Source organism: Anomalospiza imberbis, chromosome 5 (genome assembly GCF_031753505.1).
Source record: "Anomalospiza imberbis isolate Cuckoo-Finch-1a 21T00152 chromosome 5, ASM3175350v1, whole genome shotgun sequence".
Lineage (NCBI taxonomy): Eukaryota > Metazoa > Chordata > Aves > Passeriformes > Viduidae > Anomalospiza > Anomalospiza imberbis.
In genome coordinates this window covers 38,141,543-38,160,635 of record NC_089685.1, presented here as the reverse complement: position 1 = coordinate 38,160,635, position 19,093 = coordinate 38,141,543, and the positions used below count along the sequence as shown (strand labels likewise).

The window sequence follows — 19,093 nt, the reverse complement described above, 5'->3', positions numbered from 1 at the left end:
CTTTCTATGGAGTCAGAGCAAAGTCTTCCCATACTTCCCAAGATACTTCTGAATATTTGAGGCCACTTCCACTTTGCTTGCAAAGTGGCTGCATGTTCTGGAAGCAGTAGTGATGTTCTGATCTAGAACCTTCAAGAGCTTGCCTGACATAAAAGCCAAGACTAAGAAAGATAAAATGAATGTATAAAAGGATGCTGTGTACCAACAATATTCCTGAGAGCTCCTCTTGGTGATCACTGTCTTAGCTTTCCACCCTCCTTGGCATATGGCACTGATGACCAGGTATTTTAATTCATGTATCAATAAAGGTATTGTGTCTTTCAAAAAATGTTAAAGACTTGAAAAACCATATTAACCAAAGGAGGGTTATTATATTGTTATAACCCCTCAGACAAGGTTTTAGTTTGGACAATTCTCAGCAGAAAACTCTCTCAATTCTAAGCAGAATAGTTAACAATAACAACAAAGAATAGCATTCTGTTCTTCAGCTGTGCCAACTTACAACAATTTCTCAGAATAACAGTGGTGAGAGAATATCCTCCAGCTTGCTACAGTGCCTAGGCACAAGTAGCTGAGATAAGGATGGAATATAAATCTTAACAGAAATTCCTATTATTTTCACTGCACATTTAAACCATACTTTTTAAAAGAAAACCCACTAACCACAGTCACAGGTGCCTTTTATCTTTTATGCTGTACATTGTTGAGAATCAATCTTCAAATGTATTCTCAGCTTTAAATTCAGAACAATTGCTCCATGAACTCTTATTTTTAAAGCAAGATTAGAAACAATTATAACTGATAATGTGTAATTCTGTAGGCACTTTATATGCAGGTAAGTTTGAAAAAGACTAACAAAGATTGTGTTTCTTTTATGCATGCAAACATAATTTTAGTGCACTTTCTCTCACACAAAGTAATGAAATTTTAAGATATATTCCCAGAACTGGAAGTAAGCCAGCAACCATGTTCAGTTTTCTGCTTGTAAAATGAATTCTTTACTCAACTTATAAGGTACTGGCACAACTTGACATATCTATAGGGCAATAAAATACCTACCAGAGTAATTGTAACATATAAAATAATAATCACAGTGATGTGCTAGAGGAGACCCCTGGGGCTTGTGTGACAACCCTTGTTAAAATGCCAGCACCAAACCAAAGGTGGGTGCTCACCCCTGTTTCTGCTATAGATGAATTTCATCCTCTTGGCTTTAAAAGTTAATCTGAATATGGTTTTTTGCTTTCTTTTGCTGAAATGTTTTCAGCATCATGTGTTTTATAGGAGAACTTACTTCTCCTTCCTTGTCTTTCAGATTATACAACTCAAAACCAACGGCTGTTTCTGAAAAGAGTGTTCCAGCCACATGCAATCAATAATGTATAATTCTCTTTGACATTGAGGTTACCTTCCCCGTGTGCTACTGGCTTAGAGACAGCATTTCCTTTCTGATGGGACAGTGCCTTCTCAAGGTGATGCAGAGGAGGATGTGGGTTTAGCCTGTGACAGGCTTTCCCTGTGCTGGGGATGGAGAGTGCTACAGCTGCTGCTCTGGTTCAAGCTGTAGGAGTCTGCTCTTCTGATTTCTGCTTTCCTCCTTGGCTTGCTCAAGGAACCAAGATAATGGCCAGTGTAGGAACAAGGAACTCCTTCGGACATAAGTGTGTCAGATGCATGAGTTGAGTTTGCTTTGATTGGAGGAGATTATTTCCCTGCCCACGGCTGGGAAGTTGCAACTACATGATTTTTAAGGTCCCTTCCAACCAAAACCATTCAATGATTATGTGCAACCTCCTGGCAAGCATGTGTGCTTGCCAGTGCTTGATCCAGCTACAGTCTGCAGCAGCAGCACTTCTAGGTCATGCTCGAGCAGCATGTACTTCTAACAGCCTGAGGTTCCTCACTCAGTTCTATATGAGGATCAAGCTGGCAGCTGTCATGAACCCTAAAGTTTAAGGAGAGGACATGTTAAGGGGAGCCCATCAGAAGGCACACAAAAATAACTCATGGATTGTAAACTGTAAAAATGTGAAAAAATAAATAAATTCTGCATGACAGAAAAAAATAATTAAAATATTGATGGAGTATAACGCAGTGGGATCTCAGACCACATGCTATTCCTTCCAGACAAGGATTTTCATCTGCTTCATGAGTTTTTACTTCCACTCTTCCATCCCTGAGTATTAATTTATACATTTGGGATTTAAAAGCTGTATTTTCAGGATTCCTCGTTTAAAGCAAACAAAATATGCTGGACCCCTAGAAATAATCACAGCATTTTCATATCATCAGTTTATAAAATAACAAGATTTAAACTGTTTTTCTCACAATATTTGTGTCTTCTGGATGTGTGTGGGCAGTATTTTTCAAGCTTTTCCCTATCAGCAGGAGATCTAGAAATTTTATTTAACATTAAAAAAAGAAATTAAGTTCTCATCTACACTCTGGGACTGGGGCGTTCAGGGGAAAAAACAAAGTAATTTGATATTTGCATTTAAATTGCTATATTTAGAAATAATGGAGTTTTTCTCCTCATCTAATATTGTACTGTAATATCTCTGTCTTGTGCTTCTTTGTTCCAAAATAAATCCTTATTTCTGATTTTCCCTGTTTCTTCTGCAGTGTAAAGCTGTATGTATTTGCTTGGCATGAGTAGGTGTGGATGATTTTATGACAGGAAGGGAAAGAAGACTTGAATTCATGCTGTCCCACTTCCTGCAGCACTGTTCTTCAGACTTCCCTGAACATCAAGGAACTTCTCTATCTTCTCTGAATCTCTCCATACAAACATTCTTTGCCAAGACACCCAAACAGAGTTTGCCAATGTCTGACTGTTCCTGAGCTGAGAGCTCTGCTAATTGTTTTGCTATATCTATGTGCGCACACATATACACATATGTATACACAGTCCTCATTCCTACAGGCAGTCAGCAACTACTCAAGATAATCTCTGAAGCAGAAACCACATTTTTTCTGGCTAACCTAAGATATTAGGCAATGATTAACACTGGCATGTATTGTGAAAATATAAATCATAGCTATTGCTGCAAACTTCATTCTGATTTTATGGTATGCATACAATATTAATCCAGTTTCTAAATCTAAAAGCATTCTATTATCAGCATTTTGTATCCTTTTTATGAACTTAGAAAATAACGTGCCATCTCCTCCCTGTACCAGTGACACCTGTGCTCCGGGAACCATTAGGAGAAGCCTAATGAATTTATTTTCTGCAAATGATCAAACTGTCAGCTTATAAAAATTAAGTTTCAGAAAGATCCCATGAACAAAATCCTCAATTTTCTAATAACAGACATAGTCTGGTAATAACTCCTTGATAATTTTGATGCCACATTCGAATGAAAAATTAAGAAATTAACTTTACTGTCATTTGTAGAGGGCAATAAGCACTCTTAATACACCTCAGCGGGTCAATCAAGAAAGGCAGAAGGGCAAAATAGCAGAGACCAGCAGGGAGAAAGAAATGATGAGATGTGTCTAAGATGACTGCTGAATTCTGAAATTTTGACTTAAATGGCTAAATATATAAATCCAGAATTAATTTATTAATTGGTATGCTAAATTACCCAAATACAACTTGGTAGTCAGCTTACTAAGATATTATTTAGAATGAAACCAGACCTGAGTCTTACAGTTATTTTGACATTTTTGTTAGTTCTCTCTACAGCTTCCAGTCCCATTTTATTTTGACAGTTATTCATTAGTCCAAAGAGAGGGAAATAAAACTTTCTCTGCAAACAGAATGTGAGAGAAGCCTGCACAGAACATCAGGTTTTAGCCTGAATTATCACAGAGATTTGAGCTTCTGGTTTTGGGGGATTAGCAGTCAGTTGTACAAGATGAATCAAATTCAGGGCTTTTGAGCACCAGCTACTGAGGCCAAATGGAGTGGCAAGCCAGCCAAACATTTCAGAATACGGTTTGTATAAAAATGTAACTTTTTATATAATTACAATGTAAGACAGCAATGAGCATTGAAAATATGCAATATCTTTCTATTACAGAGGTAATGGCACTATCCTGAATTCAATGCAATCAGCTATTATAGCTGTTCCAGATTTTACCACAAGCATTAACAGCACATCATTATTCAATCAGAAGTATGCTGTAATTTTATTGGATTTTTGCTGTCTTGTTTACTGGCAGAATGAGTTCTCCTGTTCATACAAGAATGTGCCATTAGAAAACATATCAACATCACTTTGATTTTAAAATTATTAAGTAAACTAATTGTAATTTATGTCAATTTTTATTTGTGTATGGTTAGTATCAGTATCTTGACATTTAAAGTCTCCACCCAAAAGCTCTTGCTGCCATTACCACAATCTTATTACACCACACTTACTGTAAATGTATGGCAGATATTTTCCTAGCCTGTAGACAAAGATGCAGGTGTAAGAGGACTGAGAAGGAAGAAGAAAAGAAGTGATAGATCTTATAAAGTCTTTTAATGCATTTTGTTTTCAGAAGAGTAAGTGCTGTTTTATCTGCTCTGTTTCCCCCCTTTTTCAGTTTTTTGATTTACTATATTTAAAATGCAAAATGTAAAAGCAGTTTTTCACCATCTGATAAACAGATTAAAAATTCTGCAGATTAAAGATAAATAGGGATTGAAAGTATAAGAACCAATTAAGTTAGAGTGACATTTATATACAGTTCAGTTCTGGAAAAACAACTGTACTGTGATTATGCAAATCAGCCACTCACAACCAAAATGCAGGGATTTACATAACGGAGAAAAAAAAATTCCTCACAGTTATGCCTCAGTAACTTACTGGGTTCTTGCACTTTAATTGTATGACTCACTGTAATAAAATTATCCCACTTGCTTTATCCAGAGTGAAATGTATGTTAGGACATTGCCATTCTGAATGATTTGTGTGCTTTTGGAAGCCTACATTCTCCTGTCACAAAATGTGGTGTATGCTCTATTTTAAAGAGAAACAAATCAAGAAAAACCCTCCAGATTTTCTGCTTGTACCAATGAAAATTTTAACTTGGTATACGTACTGCATCACTTTCTTGAAATAAATATATACTGATACAAATAGGTCCTTTCTTTTTCTTGGAACTTTTATTTCCTCATTCTATTAAATTAATATTTTTTAAATAAGACTTGTCTTGTGCATACATCACAGAAGAAAATACCAGTATAATTTAATTGAATTGCATTAATTGAAATTGATTTTTATCTTGTACTTTTGCAAAGTAAACTTTTAATGGGAATACTGATATGTTCAGTTAGCTGGTATGTCTAGACTATTTCCCTTCTGACATCTGTGTGTTCTACAAAACTTAGTATTAAAAAAAAAATGAATCTTCTATTTCAACCTACATGGAAGGAACAGTTTTTATTCAGTTGGATGTACCTTTATTTTTGTTATCTTTTATTCTGTGATTAGAATGTTGTAATTTATTTTTATTAATATAAGCAAAACTTGATACTATATAATTTCTAAAATAAAACAGAAAGAGAAGACTACATAAATTAGGCCCTACTGTGGCTTGGCCTTTTTTCACAACACTTTATCCTATTATATATACATCCACTACATCATGGCGGCTTATTTTCCATCTGCAGACATCATAGGCAGAGGCAACTAAAACATTTCATTTATCTCACACATAAACAACAGAGCACAGAAAAAAGGTCCTCTCATAATAAACACTGATATTTCGAAGTCTTTCCTGTCCTGTGGGGATGAACACGAGACCTTTGGAAGTAAAACTGATAGCACATATGAACTAAAAAAGAGGTTTGTCCCTCATCTGTAAAGGTTAGAGAACTTGCTGACTATGACATTGCACTGCCAAGTGTAAGACTCAAATTTGAATCTACCAGAGGAAAAACCTGGTCCATGGTCTTGGGACTGTTCTTAGACTTCCAAGCATCTCTGCTGTCCCAATGGGGCCCATGCACCGTATTTCTTCTCTCTCACACAGCAAGAAATTCCCAAAAAGGCACTATACAAACAATTTGATTTGTACTAATTTACATTCTGCTCTAATAGAGATTCTAAAAAAAAAAATTGCAGCCATCTGTAAGAGGCAAGTCCTGAAAACTTTGCTACCACAATTACATTTTTTTTTTGTAATAGGCTGAAAACACCACACTGACAACTTCCCACTGGCATAAACTGAACAACTCATGAGAAAATGCTATAATCTTCCAGCAGGGCAATGAGGTCTCCTCTGCCTTTCTGTCCCCAGTACTTTTTAGACAGCCTAATTAAACTTCCTTGTTTTGTGTTTATGTTAGTTTATCAATGAAAAATACATACAGAGGTGTGTAATGTGGGCCCTTCTTGTAGGATTTATTATTGAGGAAAATGGGCAAAAAAAGTTATTTGGAATCTAAAATGCTCAAAGATGTCAATGGCACTAATTCATGTTTAATATTTCAAAATCAGCCCCGCACAAGTCCCATGCCCCTCTGCACTACAATGAACATTCAGCTTTCTTGAAATGGCAAAACCCCTCCACAGTATCAGAAAGCAACACTAAATAGCCCCAGCATTTGATAGAGACCCTGGGAAGATCCAATTACATCTGCAGCCTCTATAATAAGAGCAGACAACTGGAATGGGATTTGTGACTACCTTAGGTTAATTTCTCCAGTACAACATTAACTGCATGATCTTGGATAAAAGACCAGATTTCTAAGATGGTGGCAATATATTCTGGTGTCACTATCAGCATAAGGTACCTTATTTTATAAATAATATGATGTATTTCATAAAAAATAAGATTTGTCTTATGACCTAATATACTTTTCTAAGTAAGCACTTTCATTATGTAACAGTAGGGGCTTTTTTCTTTCATGAAGAGATAATAGAAGTTTTAGTCAGTTCAACTTGAAAAGACTCTCCAGATTGGAATTTCCACTTGTTTTTGTTGTGGTTTTAAAAAAGTATGCAGCAGGGCATTCCAGGTTTCTCTTTATCTACAAACCTTTTCCTACACTATCAATTACATCATTCCTCATATTGGAAGCCATTCATGCCTTTGTGAAGTTAAAATCAAAGTTTAAAAATAAGAGGATATTTACATAAAAGTCTCATCTACGTTATTTACATAGCATGGTGAGACAAACATTACAAGACAAATGTTTCAAATTCTGGCTGTTTTCCCCTCAATGTCTTGTCTTTTCATTTTCTCTCTTTTTTCTTTTTATTCCTGTATTTTTGCTCTTTAGTTTTGTTTTTCCATGACATCATCAGACAATTTCATTTCAGTATGGTCTGCATTGGACTGCATAGATTACCAAATTAATGGCACAGGAACTTCTTACCTCTATAACACCTTAATTCTTACAAGTGGGAATTTTGAGTGACAGAGCAAAGCTGTTTGCTATCAATTTTTCAAAAACTGCATCTGCCACACTGCCAAGATTCATTCAGAGAAAAAAAAATTATTAATTTTGTAATTTGTTGTCTGACTTTATCAGTCACAGAACATTTCTTTACACAAAGGATAGCCTTCTAAAAATGAAAACTCTTACATATGTTGAAATACTTCCCTGGAAATATTTTACATTTACTTTTTCTTGCAAAGAAGAATTTATTACAGATTGAATGACTCTCTAATGCTTGCTACTAAAACACATACACAGAGCCTTCACATTCTTGTCTATAAAAGTGCCAAAATGATCCGCTGGTAGCATTAGGTAATTTTTCTGTCAGTAAGAAAAAGGATTTTTCTTTTTGTTACTAACAGAAAAATTGAAATGCCACTGACAATATTGAATTAGTCCTATATTTGATACCAGTGTATGTATAGTAGAACATATCAGACAGATTCAAGAACCCCAGTATTATCATAAACAACAGCACAAAGTTAGTGCTTGTATTTTTTTTTTAATGTGAACAAATTGAGGCCTCAACTTTGAGTCAATACTTTCTAGCACCAAACACCAAAAGAGCCCTGCTGACTTTAGTTCTATTAACTTCACAGAAATATACATTTATACTTTTATGTTTTCAGTATAGGTACATGAACTTGTGCAAACAGCATTCAGTGGCTGATCTACTAGAAAAACTAGTGAGAAAAGCACAGCTATCTTCATACATTACAGATGTATTACCTATTTTCTTGTTAAAACTCAATTTTCACATTTCTTTCTACATTTTCTAATCTCCAAAGATCCAAAGTTTCCTTCTTTTCTCAATACGTGTAAGTTCTGGCCAAATATTGCTTTAAGGCAATATGGCCATGCACATTTGTCATAAACATGAAACCTTAAGTGTTACTGATAGGAAACATTTTACTTACTGGTCCCACAGCCACAGTGAAGTTCTCTAGTTTCAGTTTTAATGATTCAGCAGTAATTAATCAGTAAAAATTACCAAACTAATCTGACATACCAAGAATAGACATAAATTAAATTTGAGTTGGACTCTATTTTTTTCTACTTCAGTTAACTTTGAGGAACTTACAAAACCAGTTTAGTCTTGTGATTTTTCCAGCTTTGACTGGAAAACATTTAGTATGCTGTCTAAAGAAATGTCATAGAAGAAAATGTCAAATTAAATCTAGTCTGACAACAGAAGCTTTTTCATCAGTCAAGTTTTACTTACGTGGAATTTTGTTCAGTTCATTCATGAACTTCTCTTTTAGCTTAGAAAATGCATCTTCTTTTCCTCCTGCTCCTCCTGGACTGGCTGGCTCAGTGACATTACTTGGAGGGGCTGCTGCTACTGTGGTCGCTGGCGGTGCTGCCAGGGCCTCATGATGACTTTCACTCACCATTTTAACTCCTGGGTAAGCTGTTTGGGAAAAAAAAAAAAACACAACAAAAAACCAAAAGGTAATATAATTGAAATGTATCTCTCATCAATAAATGAATAAATAGGTAGAATATCACTTGGTTCTCATGCTTACTGGATAAATATTACTTCATGTGCATATAGTTTCAGGTTCTCCATAAAATATTTATTAGACAAGAGAGAAAGTATTTTGCAGGGTTAATTTCAACCAGAATAATTTTATTGCTTAGAGCACTTTTTCAATGGTTTGCATTTTGGAAGTGCTAAATTTGAAACCTCAAAATTCCTGTAAAAATCTCATACAGATTTACATTTTCTCTTCAGTTTGAAAGTATAAGCAAATTGGGTAATACATGCTCCCTATGTGCAAATTTCAGTGTATTTACATAATTATTTTTCAGTGAGAATTACAGAGGTGTGGATCATGGACAGAGTTTCTATATATGAAATAAATAAGGTGATAAGCACATAATAAAACCACTTTGTGATTTCCTGTCAAAGTAATAACCTATTGTTTCCTATTTAAAACTGTGTATTAAATAGAAATTGGTTTGCATGCATTTTTATCTTCACTAAGCAAAGACAATTTTCCTTCCAGTTATATCGTGTGACACTTGCTACTGACAACATTCTCTTAAATTATTCAGATGTCTTACTGAATTCATGAAAATACAACATCTGTAGGGCATCTAAATGCAGCCATTTTGAAATATCCATGAGGCTGTCACAAGCATAATCCCACATCAGCATATTTTTAATTTCATGTTGTTTAATGGGCATTTTGGAAAACCTTTATGTGAGTGTATATTACTCTATTGGGTGTGCATGGCCAGATGTTAATAGTGGGGTGGCTACTGGCTGGCACCTGTGAGAAGCTGCCAGAAGCCTCCCCCATGTCCCACAGAGCCAATTCCAGCTGGCCCCTGGATGGACTCACTGCTGACCAAGGTCAAGCCATCAGCAATGGTGGCAGCACCTCCGGGATAACAGATTTAGGAAGGGAAAATACTGCTGGACAGCTGCTGGGAAAGAGAAGAGACAATAAGTGAGAGGAGCAGCACTGCTGGCACTGTGGACAAGGGCAGAAGGAGGGGCAGGAGGTGCCCCAGGCACTGGAGCAGAGATTTCCCTGCTACAGCCCGTGGTGCAGAGCAGGGTGAGGCAGGATGTGACCCTGCAGTCCATGGAGGTCCATGGAGGAACAGAGATCCACCTGCAGCCTGTGGAGGACCCCACACTGGAGCAGGTGGATGCCTGAAAGGGGCTTTGACCCTGTGGGAAACTGTGCTGGAGCAGGGTCCTGGCAGGAGCTGTGGCCCCATGGAGAGAGAAGCCCGCACTGAGCAGGTCTGCTGGCAGAACTGGTGATCCCAGGGAGGACCCGCTCTGGAGCAGTGTGTTCCTGAAGGACTGCACCCTGTGAAAGGGACCATGCTGGAGCAGTTTGGGAAGAGCTATACCCCATGAGAAGGACTCAAATTAGAGAAGATTGTGGAGGACTGTCTCCAGTGGGAGGGACCCCACAAGGAAGCAGAGAAAGTGTGTAAGGATTCCTCCCCCTGAGGAGGAGGAAGGGCAGAGACAATGTGTGATAGACTGACTGCAACCATCATTCTCCATACCCCTGCACTGCTGAGGAAATCCAGAGTTAAATTAAGCCCTGGAAGATGGGAGGGGGGAGGGAAGCTGTTTCAGATTTGGTTTCATTTCTCAATATCCTACTTTTCTTTGATCGGTAATAAATTAAACCAATTTCCCTAATTCAAGTCTGGTTTGACTGTGACAGCAATGGGTAACTGATGTCTCCCTGCTCTTATCTTGATCTAGGAGCCTTTGGTTGCATTTTCCCTCCACTGTCCAGCTGAAGAGAGGAGGGATAGAGCAGCTTTGGTGAGAACCAGGCACTCAGCCAGGGTCAGCCTACCACAGTCACATAGCAAAGAATTTTGGGCTAGTGGGATGAAGATAAGAATACATGATAGAAATTCCTGCAACACTGGAAGGCTAGCTGAAATTTTTATTCAGGTTTTGAAAACATTGTTCTGATTTTCTGTTGCATCATAAATATCACTGATCTGAATAATTTCAGAAAACAGAGGGAGAAAGGGTTTGAAAAATAACAAACATTCATTATTGCTCTGAGTGTACAATTGCTCTCAGCCTCAAAAAGACATTTGGCCTTTAAGCTTTTCCTGAGGAATTTAAACATCAACATAGGAATAAAACACAACACATCAAAACTGAAGGGGCATAAGATCACCTGACTGCATGCAATATGATCAATCATAACCCTTCTTGTCTCACATGATTGTTTTCATGGATGTTGCTAAGAGTGCTCAAATCACTAAATCAAGACGAGAATTGGTTTTTTGTCCTTCAACTTCAGTTCTATGAGTCTACAGTCATGAAGACCTGCAAGCGCAGACCTGACTGCAGGCAGAATGAACTTTCTGAAATCATCCTCACCATTTCTATCATTAAACAGGGGTTTGCACACAAGTGTAGTCTGGAATACAAAAGCCTTCTCCAATACAGCTGTGTGATGAAAAACATTTTAACAAAATAGAGGGTTGGTATTGCTCGATTTGGTGAATATTTGGTAGCAATTTTATTGATGCAGCAGTGAATGAAGTGGTATTCCCTGCCTAGCCCTCATTTATGTCCTTGCTCTCAAGTCCCTAGCCTAATATAAAATCATGTTGACGTTGACACAGAATATGTAAACAATACATCTCCATAAATATTTCATAAGCATGTGGTCTTAACTATTTCCCTGCAACAACATGGGAGCAGTTCACTATCAAAAGCAGACCTATGTCCATGGAAAGATTCCAGTTAATATCCATAAATTTGGCTCAAGCCCAAGATATCTGTATTTCCCCAACTGCCTCACGAAACAACAAAAAAAATCAAGTAGTACATAATTTTGGTAACAAATAAAATGCCAGCTATTCCAGACTAAGAGACTTTTTCCATATGCTCTGATGAATGCCAAATACTATGAAGCAAAACATGCAGAGTCATAAGCTGTAAACACTAGTGCTGTTTGATGTTACAGCATTTTGTCAATGAATGTCAGTTAAATCAGAAGGAAAGTTGTATATCATAATTAAATCAGAATTAAATTACTTAATTATAATATATTGCTTAATTATTTCAGGCCTGGCAGTTGACTATTTTATTTAGCAGTGGAAGACACAATTTGCAGTGACGACTTTCAGCTAATTAAAAATTAAGGCAAATGTAATTTATTTGCTTCTAGTTTTGGAACTATATTTTGAAAATATATTCAAAGAACAAATTTGAGGCATTACACTTTGATTTATTTAAAAGGAGGAAAAACCAACAAAACAGACTATTCCTGTGATGCCCAGGAACAATCCTCAGTAGATTCCTAGTGCAGTGAGAGGTCACTGCGTCTAATGAGGCATGCACAAATGGTTTGAGACTTGCCATGGAACCTTTGACCTTTACATGCCAATGACACAATCCTGATATTTCAAAAAGGTGTGAAGGGGCTGTAAAAGAATCTCAACTCAGAAAAAGCTTTCTGCAAAGAGCATATGCACACTTGCTTATAACATCTGATGGCTTTTGTAAGTTTAATGCTGTAGCTTTTCACAATAACAGTATAAACACTGTGGTAGTACTAGAGACTGCGGAATACAGAATAATTAGATTTAAATTGGCCTTTTTAAAAAAAGGGGGTTACTTGAATGCTGCAGTGCATTGCTGAAGGTAAAGAGCTACAAATCACTTGCAGATTATCTGCCATTTATGAAATGGTAGTTGCAAGCAAAAAATTCTTGTAAGTTAAAAAATAAATGCCATTCCACTCAACAATGATTTTCAGTTCAATGTTCACTGCAATGTTTATAATCCTATGTATGAAACATTACAAGTTTCATGTGCAACATTCATTCATAAATAAGAGTACATTTTTAATTGTAGAGAAAATTACAGTTTAACTTCCATGCTTCTATAAAATGTAGCATAGACTGTATTTCTATGCCACATAAATTCTTTGGCATACTACTGCCCATTCACTGCCCATATAGTCATTATAAGACATGTAAAATGACATAATGGACAAACACATGGAATACTTCAAAGTAATGCTTGTCTCTATTCAGAAGTAGATATGTGTTGACTGAAAATCCAGTTGAACCCTTGAGGAGACCAGGCATTTCAAGCTTTACTGCTCCCTATGCAAGAATAACTCAGACAAACATGAATTATCAGCTCAAACTTCTACATAATTTCAACATAATTTCCTCTGAAAATGAAGCATTTGAGAAATACACAAATACACGCCAGAGATTCGCAAGAAGCAAGGGATTTTGCTATGGAGGTACAAAGTCTTGGCTGACTGCCCTAGTATGTGCTGGTATGGATCCTGATGGAGAGTGCCATTGAAAAGCACCTCTTAAGAAAATTGTAAAGCAGAAATGTCTCTTAGGAGAAGAGTAAAGAGGTGTAAAACATCAGACATGGATGAATATAGAGCATTGAATAGATTCTGGAAATTAGGGAATTAGGGTTAAAAGAATGTGCTCAAAGGGCAACAGTCTGCAAACTTTCTGGCATATGCAAAGTAAGAGGTGGACAACCTGGGAAGACTAATCTCATGGGAAATTTTATTTTTTTTTTTTTAAATAAACTGAATAGTCAGAAAATTAATGAGAACTCTGTGGTGGGATGTCCACATTGATTCACACAGAGGGGGGATTTTCTGGAATGAGCAAAACTCAAGAACAGTGTATCACCTTCTGGAAAATCATGGGGGGACTTATGATAGCCTTACAAAAAAAAAAAAAAAAAAACAAAAAAAAAAAAACCAAAACAAAAAAAAGTCAAAGGGCAGAAAAGTTAATTGGTGTGTTTCTATGTGGTGAAATTACAGTAGGTATACCACAGCAACTGCTTAATACATAAATTTATAGGTGTAAAATTAGCGACATTCCTTCTACACGGTGGATTTCAGACAATTTATATTTGCTCATTTCTCCTCTTATCTACTGCATCCAAACTGCATGCAGTGAGACAGTAAACAGGTCAGACATCCCATGCTGACCAAATAATTTCCTCCCAATGAGAAATTTTCTGGAAAGTATCCTTTTACTTTACTGCCTCACTTTTTTTTTTTTTTTTTGCCATACTAAAAATTAAAATTAATGAAATTATTAAAAACATACAATTATGGTGTTGCTATGAGTAGTTGTTTACATTTTCAGAAGGAACTGTCATCATTCTTTCAACGTTTAATGCTGCAACTGTAGTAGAGCTATTGACTATATTCAAGATTGGGATCTATACTGGTAAATGGTATTTCCTGGAAAGCTTATCTTTTCAGCATACAAAACATGTTCAGCTCAGCAGTCACATCCAATGAAATGGATGCATACGTAATAAAAAAAACTTTTCCAAGAAAGAAGAAAAATCACATAGTTGTGTCCCTCGATCATTTTTGTTTCCAGCACCTGAGCACTGAAAGAGAAAGCAACTATTAGCTTCCAGTGCCAGTATACCCAGGGTAAGTATGCAGTATTGCCAGAGAAAGCTTTGCACCACATTGAAAATATACCTCATTCCATTAGAGTGTTTTTGAGAAAATTAATTCATCAGAAGATGGGATCATTAGCAGAATGCTTAAAGGTATCTACAATAACGGATCTCTTCTTAGATTTAAGCATTCTGGGATGTTAATAATACATTTTTTACTCATTCATCTTCCTACTAATTAAATAGGTAAAGGACAGTTATTTTAGAAGACAAGCTCATAAAAGAGACTTTATTGGCCTTTTATAAAGATGAGACTGTAAGTACATTTTCAGAAGAATGGAAGGTCATGGTAAAGATGTATCAAAACCGCCTTTTCATGACTATCACAGAGGTTTACATGCAATCCAGAATTAGTACTGCTTTAGAGAAGGTACATGAAAGGCTAACAGTTCATGGGAAAAAAAAGTTCTGATGAAGAACCTTGGTGTGAGAATTCAGTGTCCTCTCTGTGCTTCTACCAAGGCACAAGAAATGTCCCAGCAACATCCTCACCTGCCCCAGAGGGATCCCTGTACCTCTTTCAGTGGAAAAGAGACACTTCTCCAGCTGCTGTTTATGAAACATGAACTGACACTTCCCAGACACCATCCGTATATCAGCTCTTTAACACTGCTTCCTATGCTTGCTACTAACACCACACCAATAACAATTGGCTGAATGAACTGAATAAACAAGATAAAACACCTAAATATTTTCCCCAAAGCCTATGGCTACGTTATTGCTCAGTTTTAGAAATGCCCACGCCAGCATGTCCTGCCAAAGGAGTATCACTTGTCCTGGAGCAGCCTGGAGGAGCACAGTGTTGCAGACAAACAGAACTGTGAGATGGTGAGCCCAGAGTGATGAGGACCCCAATACATGGAGAGGGAGACATCTGAGCCAAAGTTTAAGCAAGTGTGGGGGAAGAACAGCAATCACATACCAAGTGAGGCAGAAGTGCTGCAACCCCAAAGCAGCAAAGAGAAGGAGAGCTTGGCAGAAATGTTTTTTGACACTTAGCAAAAACTTTAAGTTTTGAGGCTGACAGTTATCTACAGCACATTCCTGGACCAGGAAACAAATCTTCCCATTATTAGACATGAGCTCTCTATCAGTCTCCAGAATTCACTTAAAATAGAAACAAATATTTTTAGAAAAACATCTAAAAGACAATAACTTGATGGCTAAATATAAATTAATTCTCATGAGAAATTGAAATATTCTCAGATTTCCAGTCTAACATTCACACTGCAAACCTATTACTTGAATCAAATGAGTTGTATCAAAATAATAGCCAAGTCTCTGTGTACTCTTCTCAGCCTAATTCACTTTTTTAGTATATCTGATAAATCTAGAAAATAGGAAGAATAAGCACAGAATAGTTCACAGTTCTCTGTTACAATAAAAACATTTGATTTAATTGAAACCATTATAATGGAGAATTTCATGTCTAAGTATGTTTCAAAGGTAACCATATAGTGTCACAGAAAACAGTTTGTCCAAGGACGGCAAATCATCTGCAAATTTTTGGGAAGGATATGGGCACTTTTTTTTTTTTTTTGGGAAGGATATAAACACTGGAGAAAGACAAATTCTTCAGTCCACAGCACAAACTGCAGGCGTCTCTTTCAGCTTCCTGCACACCCATCTATTAAATATGGCAGAACTGTTTGAAGTATAAGACTCTGAAATATCTTACACTAAAGTCTGTGGAAGAGAAACTTTATCTCGAATTTTCAGGAAGCACCGGAGTCTGATATGCAATCTATGAAAAGCTAATCACTATATTTTGGAGTACCAAGCTATGCAAGATGGTATTTTCAGACTGACTCCTTAAGCTGTTGACAAGAACACAACTAACTTAACTGAGAGCAGTGAAGTTGACACTATTTTCTTTCCAGCTAAAAGCCATACTTTTTTAACTGCACTTCAAACTTGTGCTCCCGCAATGCAGAGGAGCACATGGGAGCCAGAGAACTCACAGCAGTTACAGAGAAACATCTCTGTTTAGGTCACGTTGCAAAGTAAGTCAAGAGTGGTGGGTCCCTTATGTAGATTCACTACCTAAATTCCTGACCATGTTCTGAAACTTTTATTTTCCTCTAAGTATATGATATTTCTTAGTCATGTGTTTCCTTTGATATTTAGAGGTAACGAGGATAGAGACAGCCCTGTGTCTCTGGATGTGATGTTATTGTCATGTTTCAGCAGCAGTGAGGTTACCTGTCAAAGCTTCACAATATGTATAATTTAAACCCTCCGTCTTCATCTACTACAGCAATTGCTGCTTTAAAATGCCTGAGCTCCTTGGTAATAGCTAGTTATTAATAGACATAAGGGAAAGAAAGAAAGAAACTACAGTAATTTCCTCCCACATGATCATTCTGTCATCTTTCACACTTGCATGTAATTTCCTGAAGCTGCAATCTGTGTTTCTATCCCCTGGTATTTACTTCTACTTTCTTTATACAGCAGTGTAAGACAAAATAATTTATATAAAAAATTAGTGTTCAACTGAATTTAAGCATTAAATTGTAATGCAGTCCACAGAGTGTTCCTGCTGTTCCAAAATCATTTTAGAGTAATCTTACAAATAATGAAGCCCTTTACATCAATACATTTTTTGTTTTGTACATTGCATAAAATCAATTTATACTCCCATATGTGGCTCTTGTCCAATCAATGGCTCCAATAAAGCCTATAAACTAGTGAAGTGCCATACAGTTTCACTATGACATAGTAAAATTCACAAGGAACAACACAACAGAAATTGTAAAATAATACAGAAAAATGTTATTAATATTCTTACTTTGGCACAGCCTTAAATTCACTATTTCCCATTTGATTTTTTTTTTATTAGTATTTCTTATATGTCCCAATTTCTGCAGTCAGTAACCATGGGGCTAGCAAAATTTATTAGGTACGTGCACTAAGGAACCAAACCTGGGGAGCTGAGATGTGCAGTTCAGGGTGATCTCTCACATTAGTCCAGCCTTGGACTTAGGTTGTGAAGTAATTGGTACCTCAGAATGTGATTCTGACAAGTTACTATATATCCTTCCTGAGAAGGATCTGCTCTCTACATATGTTCAGTCATATATGCTGAATTTAATTAGTACCACATTTAACTACATCATTGAGTGTTTTTTCACCATTACATCCGCAGTATTATAAAGCTAAGAAAGCAAGGAGAATGCAGTAAGATTGTATTCCTCATCTGCATCATGAATGCAATTACAAACTGAACTTCAAAGACCTTTCAGAACTTACTACAGATCACACAGTAAGCTCATGAAATTTAGGCTACATCATTTGGTGGTACGTGGGAAAAGGCGACAGCTCAGCTAGTTTTTCAGATCCTATGATAAAAGTATGTTTATGGCATTTAGAAAAATTTAAATAGCATTAAAGCTTTAGAAGCACCACACAAGTGTATTAATGGGAAAAATACCACATGGGTGAATTTTGTAGATCCAACATTACAAATTCTCTATGATCAAGATTCAGACTTTTCAGGTACATTAATTCTAGTTTTAAAAAATCTCAGTATGTCATCACACAGGTCTCAATCAGACACATGTAAAGTACCCATGTATGCACAAATACATCTTTCTCTACATGCATTAATTATACACTACTATTATAGCAAGAAAGCAAACAATGACATTTTGAGGCCAAGAAGTTTCTTGTAAACAGATGGGGGGAAATACACAATTTTTTTAAGTTGTAATGCTGTCAAGAAGATTTTTCGGGGTTTTCTTCAGCCACATCATTGCAGTACTGAAATCAGGAACAATGGTGCAAAACCATGAAAATAATCTGACTGATTGTGACCGGTTCTGTTAATTTCAGCCACATGAAAATTACTTTTTCTTGAATGTTACCAGTACAGGAAAGAGCATGGGGACACAGGAAGTATCTGCACTTAGATTTGGTTCTTAAGTTAAAATATTCTCTAAAAAAAGTTACTTCATATTTATGGTTCATTACTATACATAGATTTTTAAGACAATCTTATCAGCACATGGAAGTAAAATGGCAAAAATTGAAACTAATTGTCCCATAATGACTGACACTTTTTCCTCCTGTTGAGAATGCTACGCCATCATCCAATAGCCTTCTGCACACAGCAGGAGGGAAAATTACCAATCAATTACATGACATTTTATTTCCAACTTGAAACATTTTTCTACTGAAAGAAAGAAAGCAAAAAATCCCAATTTGAGATTAATAACCACGCATTCCCTACAGTGTTTTGGAAAGACATCTTTGAAAAAGATGCCCTTATGCATATCTGAAATTTTTAAAATAACTGATAACCTTAAAATTAGGAAGTTTACAAACTATTGGCATAAGCACTGATTTCTGCTGTTAGTACAACTATCACTTGTTCTGCAATTATTTCTTCAGATGATCAAGTTTAGCAAGGATCCCAACCACAAGAATGCGGTATCCAGCTCACACATGAGCAATACTAAAGAAAAAAACTCCAGAATAAAGATAAGTAAGTAACAAAATGAAATAAAAAAGAAAACTACTTGGTTTTGTTGTTGCTGTTGAAATAAAGTTAAGGATAAATGGTAATTTATGGATTTTCATAGGTTTAAAAATTTTAGGGTTTTTTCCATATGGAAATGGTTGGTGTGGTCATATTCCCTTCTCTTCTGCAGACCAGAGAAAGCTTGCATGATAAAGCTTTGAATTCTCTTGGACAGAAGACAGACTAAGCCTGAGATTATCCTCTATGAGTGAGTTCCTATCACTTG

At 36.3% G+C, this 19,093-nt stretch overlaps 1 protein-coding gene across 3 annotated transcripts in view; it reads right to left on the bottom strand.

Moving 5' to 3' along the window:
• SYT1 (synaptotagmin 1) overlaps positions 1–19,093 on the bottom strand; it is a 329,209-nt gene that overhangs the window by 114,572 nt on the left and 195,544 nt on the right. For all 3 annotated transcript variants that reach the window (XM_068190290.1, XM_068190292.1, XM_068190291.1), the window contains one exon: positions 8,598–8,786. In XM_068190290.1, coding sequence (XP_068046391.1) covers positions 8,598–8,769 — 172 coding nt within the window. In that variant the 5' untranslated portion in view covers positions 8,770–8,786. The remainder of the gene's footprint in view (positions 1–8,597; positions 8,787–19,093) is intronic.